Source organism: Seriola lalandi, unplaced genomic scaffold (assembly GCF_002814215.2).
Source record: "Seriola lalandi dorsalis isolate HSWRI2012SDOR001 ecotype SW California unplaced genomic scaffold, Sedor1 jcf7180002054694, whole genome shotgun sequence".
Classification (NCBI taxonomy): Eukaryota; Metazoa; Chordata; class Actinopteri; order Carangiformes; family Carangidae; genus Seriola; species Seriola lalandi.
In genome coordinates, this window is record NW_019525247.1 from 579,153 (window position 1) to 590,821 (window position 11,669).

The window sequence follows — 11,669 nt, forward strand, 5'->3', positions numbered from 1 at the left end:
ATTTTTTTCTACTTTATTTTTTCTCTCGCTGCGCTGAGTAATTAAATGCATTATGAAATGAAGCTTAGCTCAGGAAGACTGTCTTCGTGCTAACATTCTTTCTCTCTTACCTTACCCCTGCTTCCAACTCAATTAGCAGTCACTCTGTTAAACCAATCAGATTTCGTCTCAGCCGCTGTGAGCCAATCACTTTGTTGCTGTCACTGTTCCTGTTTCCTGTGCAGCCTGGAGAAAGACTCCCCCTTTAAATGATGATGGTCTGATGTGCACATCGACAATCCAATAAATGAATCAGTCTATGTTAGTCTCTTCGGAATGAAATGAAATGAAATGTAATATTGCTGATACATGTGAATGTATTAAAGCAAGTTTTTCCCTTTTGATTAACACATATCAAAGTGAGGATGAGAAATATGAAGCATTAATTCATTCTGTTAATGAGGCAGTAATAAAAGCACAAACACTGAAACGTATAAAATCACATTATTTATTTACAAATAGATAATTTGCAGCGATTCCAAAGTTTCTGTAAAAGATTGTCTTACTAAAACACGGCTCTGTTGTAGTCTGAGTGAACAAGTGTGACACAGTGAGCATAAAATACATGCACATATCTGTACACTCTGTTCCTGTCACCAAAATAGATCTGATTACAAAATATAGTGCTCAGTATAAACATCTGTGGAGTTGGGCTTCACCAGCTAATTCACCATTCACATCTCACACGTTCTGAAAATGCTCATTTGAAATTATTCAGCCTCTGGGTGTCGTGTATTAAAATAAAGGAGCTACTAAAGCTTAGCAAAAATAGACTGCAGTGTGTCGACGCTGCTCTCTGCATATTATTACAACAGCAAACACTGATGTGTGATTGTTGGCTGAGGATATTGTTTCTCTTCTTACAGCAGTGCAGGCTAAATGCAAATGTCCCGACATGTCTGAGGTTCAGTTAGTGACAGGAAACGCTCAGGATCCCCAGGGACGAAGGAGAATTCAGAGTCAGTGACATGTGGAGAGTTTGGTCGGACTGTACGATCTCACGTTACTGTTGAGTTTTACTGTGACAGAAATAAAGGGAGATGTGTGCCTCTTTTTTATTGATCGATGAACAGTTTGCGCTGCAGGTTCAATAAACAATCCAACAAGCAGCGGGACAGGGAGAAACCCTGGTGTGACTGGTAAATTCAAACTGCTATTACCACCACCAATAGCTAATAGAAAGCGTGACAAGAATGATACTGATCAAAAATATAAATTTGATCACACTAACATATATGACAGCAGGATATAAAGGAGGGAAATGTATCCTTTTCGACAGAAATTATTGTTTTCCTTTAGAAAATGTACCACAGAGAAAAGAATTTATTTATAACTTTAGTGGCTTTGGGTAAATTAACAGGCAGATGAGGATGATTTCTAAATTTGGCCTTTATTATTAATTACTGATTGATTGTATATATTTTAAAAAAGTACTATATGGACCTTAAAAAGGTAGATGTCCATGTGTAGTTTGATTATAGATCAGGTCTAGGTTCTATATTAATACTGTGAAAGTATCAAAGCCTCAGTCCACAGAGAAATGCACACAGCCTGTATTCAGAAACTGAGCCTTAAAACCAGCCGTCAGGACTTCTGGAACTTTGTGATGTCACAACAAAGCAGTCACCAAGCCCCGCCCACACTGGACCCACCATCCAACCTTGCAGGATTTGGTTTTTTCTGAGTGTTTTACCTGAAATCCGATATATTTTTATTGGATCACTCAGAAAACAGTCAGCCAATCAGAAGAGAGGCTCAGAGCCTAGTTACCTAGTTCCCATCTCTCTACTTCAACTTCCTGTTACTTAACGGCCAAAAAATACATGATATCAGTCAAGCTCTAATCTGTGTGGCTGTCAACTCAGCTACTGAAATCATGAGCCACATCAGTTTAATGGACCTTTATCTGTAAAAAAAAAAAAAAAAAAAAAAGTCTCTGTAATCATCCAGAAACCTGGGAAAAACCCTGATGCTTTTATTATATGTGCTGGGGAATCTACACATAGCAACTTTAAGTTGGTTTGAAGTAGAGGTATATTTTAATTTGGAGCACTCTACCTTGTTCTTGAAATCCAAGAAGAATTACTATACTTAGATTCACATAATATCTTAACACTCACTAATTGCTGGATTACTGGGAATTTCAGGATATAGAGCAAATTCAGATCATCATGGGTGATTAAAACTGCCCCAAACTCACGGCTTACTAAGGTGATATGCGAATAATGTGAGAATAAAAAGGTGTTTTGAGTGTTTTTGTTTCGCTGAGATCAGGAATCTCATTTACATATATGATAATATATATTGTTGGTTATAAGAAAACACAAGCCGCTAAATTTATATTGGTTCAGAGGTTCAGAGAGGGATGTGGGAGGAGGATGAAATAAAACTCTCCTCTCTGCATCAGCCTCCTCTATCACTGTGGAGAAGTTAGAGGAACAATAAGGTGGTTTTCCAGGGATGGATGACAAAGTCAGACAGGCTGACGAACAGAGCGGAGTGTCTGCCTGTCACACAGCGCTCTGCTGACCTCTGCTGGCAGCTACTGATCGGTACAGCACAATACACCGCCTGCCAGGGCTTTGTAAACTTCAACAGCTATTTAACTGGCCAGAATAGTTAATATATGTATAGTCCAGAGAATCTACTGCTCTCCTGCTCAGTATCAAAGAAAATGTAATAAATTCCACTTAAAGGATTTATTGCTGAAGACCCAAGCAGCCCCTTTTCTTCTTCACAGTATTATTATAGCTTATAGTGTTTTATCATCAGTGAGGATCACCAACTTTAAGCTGTAAATGACTTCAACAGGTGGAGTGAGAGGGTGATGAGTCAGACGCTCGGATGAAGGAATGATTGTGTGTGTTTCACAAGGAGGAAAAATCTAATAAACCCTCCTGACCCCCTCCTCCCTGCAGCACCAGAATATTACAAGACTGAACACAACTGTCCAGAACTGACAAGAAAATAAGAGCTCAGCTTTTTCTTTTTCTTTGACAACTTGAGTCTCATTTTGTGAGTTGTGTAGCTGGTTGTGACGACATTTAACTACTGAAGACCAGGTGTACTGATAACGAATAACTCTAATTTAGGACTGTCTCTGTTTATCCTACTGTACAATTACATGTTTGATGTGTGATGATAATCGCAGCAGGTTGTGACTTGCTGTGCTGTGTGGGTGGTCTGTATCACATGCTCTCATCTGATCACTAAACGAGGCTTTTGTCGTCCTCTACGTTAAACCAAAACACACTGTGGGTGTTGTTTTCCCTCCTGCGTTGTTTACATCAGTGTTCGGCAGCTAGCAGTCGGCTCCCTCTCTTCTACCATCACCCGTCAATCAACAGAAAAGCTTCAATGAATCACGCCGCCCGCACGTCTGCACGATATAAACAAAAACAGGACGCGCTGAAGACGACTCCACAGAGCAGTCACGGACGCTACAGGGCACCTGTGAGGTCAACTGGAGGAAATCAGTCACGGTGGGACAGGTAACCATGACACCAAGGATGGAACAGAACCATTACCACAGCAACGCAGCTGAAGTCACCGGTTAGCTGGTAACTGCAGCTTCTTTTCCACCAAAAGCTCCAGGAACTTACATTTCCTGGAGGTAGAAGCTCATTGGTGCGTTTTCCTCAGCAGGAGGATTAAACAAACTGAACCCTGTCGTATCAGAAACAGCGTGGCCGCCTTTCACACCAATCTGTTCACACAGTTACGACATTTAAACCTCTCGTCCTGCTCCGTCCTGATGATTGTCAACCACAAACTACAAGCTGAACAACACGTTTGCAGTTGCAGGGTTTTAAATGTGTCAGGTGCACGACAACGTTTTGGAAGATGCTTGACGTATTTGACCAATCAGCAATGTTCAGCACTGCAAGCCCCACCCCAAAACTCCTGGACCCTCAGAAGGTACTACATCCGGACCAGGGACTGTTCTGGGGGTAAAACCTTCTCCCTGAACTTAAGGTAGACCCTGGTCTGTGGTGGAAACACAGGTAGGGAAAGTTCCTGTGGTGGAAACATTAATTGAAACTACATTTTGAAAGTGGGAAAAATGAATACTTCAAGTTTGGTTTCACGTACAAAGAAGTGGTTTAGATAACTGTGGATTTCCTCACAGTCTGTATGATCATCTGTCTGCCTGTGTTGTTGGCCTGTTGGACTGTTTTCACACACACACACACACACACACACACACACCTGTGTCAGTGTTATGAGAACTGATGGAATGAACGAGGCTAAAACTGTGCAAACAGAACAACAGAGTGTGATCTGGTGGTGTGTGTAGTGAGGCTGTGGACATGTGGAAACACAGATGACTTCTCCTGGCTCTGCATTAAAAGGATCAGGTAGCAGCATGCAGTGCAGTGTCGTCTCTATCAAACTACACCTGAGGGGTCAGGGCCTTCCACTCCCTTCAGTCAGTCACTATATAACTGAAGCAAAGGATGATGGGAGCAGCAGGTTCTGTACTGTGTATGAGACTAAGAAAAAAAAATCGAACCAATAGTTTTAATGGTGACTGGTTTAGAAAGTGTGAGCTCCTCAGAACAAGATGTCTGGAATGGAATGAAGAAACAAAGAGACTGAGAACATTTAGCAACATCCAGCTGTCGGACTGAAACATGCTCTGAAAACATGTCACCTGATGATGTCAGAGCCCGGTCACACCAGAGAGAGGCTCAGGGACACTCCTCTGGACGACCTGCACTCCCCATTTCTATTTGATTATTATTTTAATCTCATGTAATTAAAGGCAGTTTTTCTCCAGCACCTGTAGAGGATGATAACACTGCAGCAGCTGCCTCGGTCAATATGTAGTTTTACATGTTCACACGCTTTTTACTGGAACACAGTGCAGTACACTGCAGCTTCAGGGAGCCTCTTTAAGACCCTCTTCAGGTGCTCTCAGTCTGGTTGTTTAGTCTTACTGGCAGCTGTCACACCTGGGAACTAAACAGGTGTGACATCACCTGTCAGCAGCACAAATTAGCCAAATCTGCACTTATTTAAATCGCATAACTGACACAGCAAACTTTCAGGGTCTCAGGCTACGTCCACACTTTTACGTTTTCATTTAAAACAAATCTCTTTTTCCACGTATCGCCTCCCGTCCACACGACTCCAGAGGTTTCAAGCCCCAAAAACGGAGACTTCTGCTGAACCTGTTTCAGTTTGAAATCTCTGGGGTTGTGTCGTAGACTGGACAGACAGAAACTGAGACTTTTGGAAATGATGATGTAGACAATCCACAGCCGCTCCCTGACTGGGTCTCATCAGCCTCGACTACCAGTGGTGAATACAACATGATAATGAATTACAGTGTTACTGACCCTGTTGTTTTTGCTAGCTGCTGCTGTTCAGGTAAAATCTGCATTTTAACACTGCATCCGTCTTTGCTGTTCCATGGTCGTAGTATTTTGTGCAACTAATCAACTGCAGAGCAGAATGGTCATGTAAGTATGTGTTTTCAGGTGTGTTAGTCTGGACGGAGATGGTTTTCATTTTAAAACAGCGTAGTAATGTGGACGTAGCCTCAGAGCGTTCGGCTGCTTTGCCCAGCTGGTGATCCAGTCACACTCTGTGACCGGGCTCTTCACATCATCACAGACTGAGCTTCATCCTGAAGGAGCAGCTCAGTCTGTGGAACTACTGCACTTACACAGAGTATGTTTCCGACGTAAGGAACAGTGTCCCCACCCCCCCATACCCCACCCCTCCCCATGAATGATCCCATCACCCACCTTCACCAAAGAAAACAAACTACCAGCACTGAAACATGCAGAGGTATATAAATATCCAGTAATGTTTCTCTTCAAACACCAAACAGAGCCCGATTCAGGATTCAAAGGTCCTGCAGTCTGAATCTGAAGTCACAGATAAAAACATTAAAAACAGCTGTTGGTGACGTAGAACGCGTTCCTCATGTTCCTATCTCAACATCACACCACAACGTCACTGTGCTTCGGTGCAGCCACAGCAACAAGAATCCTAACATCTCCATTGGCCTCCGTAGACCAGGATGCAGTGCAGCCAGAGGACATGTTGTGGTGAGTGCTGTGGCTCTCACTGTTTTCTACAACAACCCTACATGTCTTCATCAAAAGGCGCTAAAGGATAATTCTGGCTTTATTACAACAGGATCCTAAAGCTGGAAACCTGAGCCCAGCTGGTTCTGACAAACCCTAAAGCCCAAACCCAGCCTGAGACCGATCGCTAACGTTAGCTCGGAAAGCTAATGCAAGAAATAACATTTGAAAAGAACCCGACATGAACCCAAAGCTTTACACAACAAAACAGCCCGAACCACAGACAGGTGGTTCACAGTCAGACAGGTTTATGTGGATTATCTAAACCAGGTGAGCTCACCTGAAATATTGATAATGAACTATTATAATACGATGGTATTATAACCAGTGGCTGACTGACAAAAACTAACATTAAAGTAAAGCAGAATTAACCTTTAAAAAGTCTGAGTAGAAAATGAGTCCATCAGTGGTACGTTACGACACTTCCTCACAAACTGAGGAGATTTACCAGTGTCAGAGGGTCTGAGGAGAACCGGTCTGGGTCTGAGGAGGACTGGTCCTTCAGTGTTGTGTGTGTCTACACTACTGTCCGTGTCTCAGCTTCACTCAGCAACATGAATCACACCAAATCAAACGGAGTCGTTCAGCTGATTCACTCGAACGCGTCATGTAAATGTCTCGACATGTCAAGGCTCCACAGACCAGAGAAAATGGCTCCTCACCTCTCCGTGGCAACGTAGCCCACATGGCTGTTAGCGCTGTCGGTCCAGACCGGACCAGACCTGATCTCTAACTTGGCAAAACAAACAAGTGTGTGTGTGTTGAGGGCGGCGGGGTGGGGGGGGGGCAGGGATCAGGAGAGGCAGAGGGAGCTGGGGGAGGAGGTCAGGGTGCAGACTGGTGTGGGGAGGCCGTAGTAGGAGGGGTCAGTGAAGGGGAAGAGGAAGAGGAGGAAGAGGAGGACGCCCAGCAGGTAGGAGGAGAGGACAGTGAGGCGGTGGGGGTGCTCCAGGGCCGTGCTGATGGCGGGGAAACCCATGTAGTTACAGAAGGAGTGGCAGAGGACGGGGCCCATCAGGTGACCTGCGACACACAGGAGGGAGGAAACATTAACCCTGAACGTACAGATTTCCAGCACCAGGTGTTGCACAGAGACCGGAGGCTCAGGTGTGTGAGGCTCTACGGCTCAGGAGCGTTCTGGTTTGTTACTGGACAGGGTCGAGGATCCGGTGGAAAAAAATGTTTTTTAAACCGACACGTGAATGTCAAGGAATCTTTCTTTAATTATCTCCTTCGACCTTCAGTCATAAGAAAAATGAATCTGGGAATAAATACCACTTCCTACACTAGTGGCACGCCTCCAAATTAAAACCTTGCGTACTGTACTTCTTACTGGTGGGACTCTCCAGTGTAACGTGTTGCCACGGTTTTGCTAACGACTAACACAGGGGTCTCCAACCTTTTTCACTCTCACAGCTACACTGACAAAATAAAAAGGGGGCTGAGAGCTCCTAATGTCTTTAATCACTCGTCACATTTATCCACATATCTTATCAAAACACTCAAACTGATCTCCAAACTAAATCAGATCAATAAGATCATCAAATATTAATATCCAAAACTCACATTTTGTACCAAAAACATCTGAAACTCACATCAGACATCACGTCATTGTCTGTTGCCATGTAGAACTAGTTTAATACGGAGAACAGTTAAATATCAAACAATGGTGGCATGAATTCATGTGTGTTTTTTTTAAGTTAAGATTGTATTTGTTTACACACTATGACTTTGTTGTTTATAAGAATTTTATGTTTGTTAAGTTCTGGAAACGGATACAGGAGATATTTCATCTCACTCACCTTTACAGGTACATGAGATGGATTTCAATTAAATCTGAATATTTCAACGTTCAGCCATGAACTAAAGAAGAAGTTGTACAGTTTAAACATAGATCTTGGATCCTGGAAACCCCAGATGTTGACTGATACACGAGGGTTCAGGTCTACATGTTGCAGCATATGATTTTCTTCTCATATAAAAACTCGTTCTTTGTAAAACCACAGGTTCTGGTGTGAAAACAATCACATTTAAAGACACATGCGAGATGTAGATGATGAAGCTGCTCACCTGTCCTGATGAAGATGAAGGCCGTGTAGGCCCCAAACACTGCTGTGTAGGAGAACTGGAACACTGTGGTGGACCAAACAAAACACAGTTCATCATCATCATCATCATCATCATCATCATCCTCCTTCCTGCTCATGTATCTCCCAGTCAGACCACATGACACAAGTCCTCACCTGCAGAGAGGAAGATCCCTGACAGCGTCCCCTGTCTGAAGCGCAGCAGCTCGATCACGTGGTGGAAGTGAGCTGGAGAAACGCAGCAACGTGAATCAGCTGGTCATCAAACACTGTCTGTCTGTTTTACATTTACAGTATCTGCTGCTGTTAAAACCATTTTCCCCATGACTGAAAACTCAAATGAAGAACAAATTAAAAAGACAAAGATTCATCCAAGTGTGGTGAGGTGCAGTTTGATTCACAGCTGGTTCATCGCGTAGCATCACAGCAACCGAGCTAAAGGTCTGACAGTTCCTTTAAAGCATCATGTAACTGATCTTTTCTGTTTAAAGGTCAATTATAAAGACCAGTAAACAACAACTGATCATTTTGTCAACATAAAACTGGTTTCCATTCATTTCCATGTTGTATAGAAACAAACCAAGAGACAAGTTTACATCAAAGCTGCATTATTAAGTCAACCATCCCTTTATCAAAGAAGATAGATGCTAATTATATGAGTTCATTCTATATCACAAATTGGTGTCTTGGTCACAGCTCAGTTTTCAGGCTGCTGACAGCGCTGTCCACTGGACACCTGAGCCGAGATCAGAAAGACCAACAGAAAGGAGCCGCCCTGCCTCCTGCTGTCTGGTTGGTAAGTTTTGTGGTTCAGTCATTTTAAGACAAGACTCAGTTTGTAAAGTTTACAGCCCGTCACGTGTAGTGTATCGACTCGGCGTCTTCTTGGCGGAACGCACTCACTGACTTTTTTTTTTTTTTTTTTGGGGGGGGGGGGGGCTGCCCTACCGTGTCAATGAATCAACACTCACCCACTCCAAAGAAGAGAGGGCAGGTGAAGATGGCAATAGAAGGACCTGCACAGGGCACCAGCATGGGCAGCATGCAGGCCCTGAACACCAGCTCCTCTGTTAACGGCGCCACCACCTGATTCCTCAACCAGCGCATGTCGCTGAAACACAACATCCAAAACCAGGGGTCTGCAGGGGGACAGAGAGCAGGAAGTGATTATTCACTAAAAGGTCTCCGGCATGTCACAAACGCAAAACGTAACCACTGTCAAAAGCAGCAGGTTGTAGAGAAGTTCCAAAAGCTTCTAACTGTCACATGATTGGCTGTCTCACCAAATGCCACCCTCATCCCATCCATGAAGCTCCAGGGGCAGTCCATGGCCAGCTGCATGAGGGGGCCCAGAAACAGGACCTGCAGTGCACACGCACACACGCACACACACACGTACACACACACACACACACACACACACTATTAGTGACATAAAACAGCCCAACTATCAGTATATCGGTACAAACATATGTCAAACAAGGATTTTACAGTTTTTAATGCTCAGTAAAATGAACAATACGGCTGCACTGAAATGATGGATCCACTACATAACAACAACAACTGTCTTCATTTTAACATAGAAACACACCTTTGTGTGAAAGGCCTTTCTATAAACTGCCCACTATCAACAACACGGAACCTGATCCACTTCTGATCCAGGTCCGGCTCACAGGGAGAGACGTGAGGCAAAGATACTGCACGAGGTGAAGGGGACGGTGATTTAAATAAAATAGGAAGTTAGTTATCGTAGTTGGGCTGCTTTAGTTTACTCACCTCTCTAAGTTATAATTCAGTCAACTCTGAACATACAGACATCACACACATATTTTATTTTTAGATTCAGTGCGACTCAGTGTCACGAATAAACGTCCATAAACTCATCAGAAATCATAGAGAAAATCTGCTCTTTTTACCTCCCTGAGAATCAGCAGGATCCGAAGCTTTCCTCAGCATGGCAGTGGTCTAGTGGCAGTGGTCTGTACATGCATGAGTACATCACCAAGAGGAACTGCTTACCGCTAATTCAGCTACTTTTAATGGAGCCAATTTGCAAAAAAAGTCAACAAAAACAGGCAAAAAAAAGTTACGATGAACTTAAGTTGTAGCCCACTCGCTGACTCCATCCACTAGACTTCCTGTTTTAATTGTAGTTTCAAAAACTTAAAGGCAGGATTATCCCCCAAACAGAACTTAGACAATAATAATAATAATAATACTAATAATATTAATAATAACAATAAGTGTGTCATGTCTGTGTGCTCAGAACTGATAGTTATGACTCCGAGATGTCATATGACTTTTGACACAAAGTGGAAGGCGCCATAATTGTCTCCATGAGGGTGTCACAGCCTCTGCTGCTGCGAACTGTGTACAAGCTAACTAACTATCAGTTGTTTTTAGGACACGTCCCCGTCACTTCACACAGTATCTTCGCCTCACGTCTCTGGCCCCCCATCACCATCACCACCATCATCATCCTCATCATCATCATCATCATCATCACATCAACAACATGATGGGAGATGTGTTTCTTACCATGGTGAGCGCTAGAGGAAGTATGACGGCAGGAATGAGGCCTTCAAACCGGATCCCCATGAGAGCCAGTAACGATGGGCCAGTCTGAGACAGACACACACACACACACACACACACACACACACACACACACATGCGGGCACAATAAGTGAAGAAAAGTCAGGCTCTGACTAATAATACCACAGGTAAAGTGTCAGAGAGCAACAGTACACATGGTTCACCAGGTCCTCGGGTGTTGGAGCTGAATGTACAGACTGTGGTTCAGTGACTCACCCTCACACCTGTGAATTCTCTCCATGCCCACACAAAGAGAGGAGACAGGCCCGACACGATCAGCACACTGGTGAAGCGTCTCTTTATCACAGTGGGATGATCTCTGAGAGTCAGACAATGATCACACAGTCATCAGCACCACAGAGGAAGAGGAGTGGGGACCCTGAACCCTCATGTTACACCAAAAAGTTCAAAAATTGTATAATTTTAACGCTTCTCGGACTCTTGCTTATTCTATCTCAGTCAAGGTTTTATTACTTTGGCAAAGCTACTTCCCATGCATCCACACTACTTTAATAATTACTATGTCTCAGCCTGAACCTGCAACTTCCACGAGTCATTACTGGTTGTTATGATGAGTGGAAGTAAAAAAAATAATAGATAAAAATGGAGGTGAAGAAAATGCATTTGAATCAAAACATGGAGTGATAGATAATACCACCTGTACCTGGCTGTACTTTAACAAAAATAATCCTAACTGAAATCTCAACAAACAGACTTTATCGAGGAAACAAACTGAATTGACAGTAAGTGTAGTAAAGATACACTTCATATCCAAGATTTAACATGGACCGCTGCATGGCCTTTGTTCATTTTCCTTTATTTATATATATATATATATATATATATATAT

At 43.2% G+C, this 11,669-nt stretch overlaps 1 protein-coding gene across 1 annotated transcript in view; it reads right to left on the minus strand.

Annotated features, from left to right (window-relative positions):
• Positions 1–473: 473 nt before the first annotated feature.
• The window catches only part of rce1a (Ras converting CAAX endopeptidase 1a), a 13,168-nt gene continuing 1,972 nt past the window's right edge, over positions 474–11,669 (minus strand). Inside the window, exons 2-8 of the mRNA XM_023423834.2 lie at positions 11,036–11,138; positions 10,763–10,846; positions 9,508–9,586; positions 9,196–9,363; positions 8,381–8,452; positions 8,208–8,270; positions 474–7,160 (exon numbers count right to left, since the gene is read on the minus strand). Coding sequence (XP_023279602.1) covers positions 6,931–7,160; positions 8,208–8,270; positions 8,381–8,452; positions 9,196–9,363; positions 9,508–9,586; positions 10,763–10,846; positions 11,036–11,138 — 799 coding nt within the window. The 3' untranslated portion in view covers positions 474–6,930. The remainder of the gene's footprint in view (positions 7,161–8,207; positions 8,271–8,380; positions 8,453–9,195; positions 9,364–9,507; positions 9,587–10,762; positions 10,847–11,035; positions 11,139–11,669) is intronic.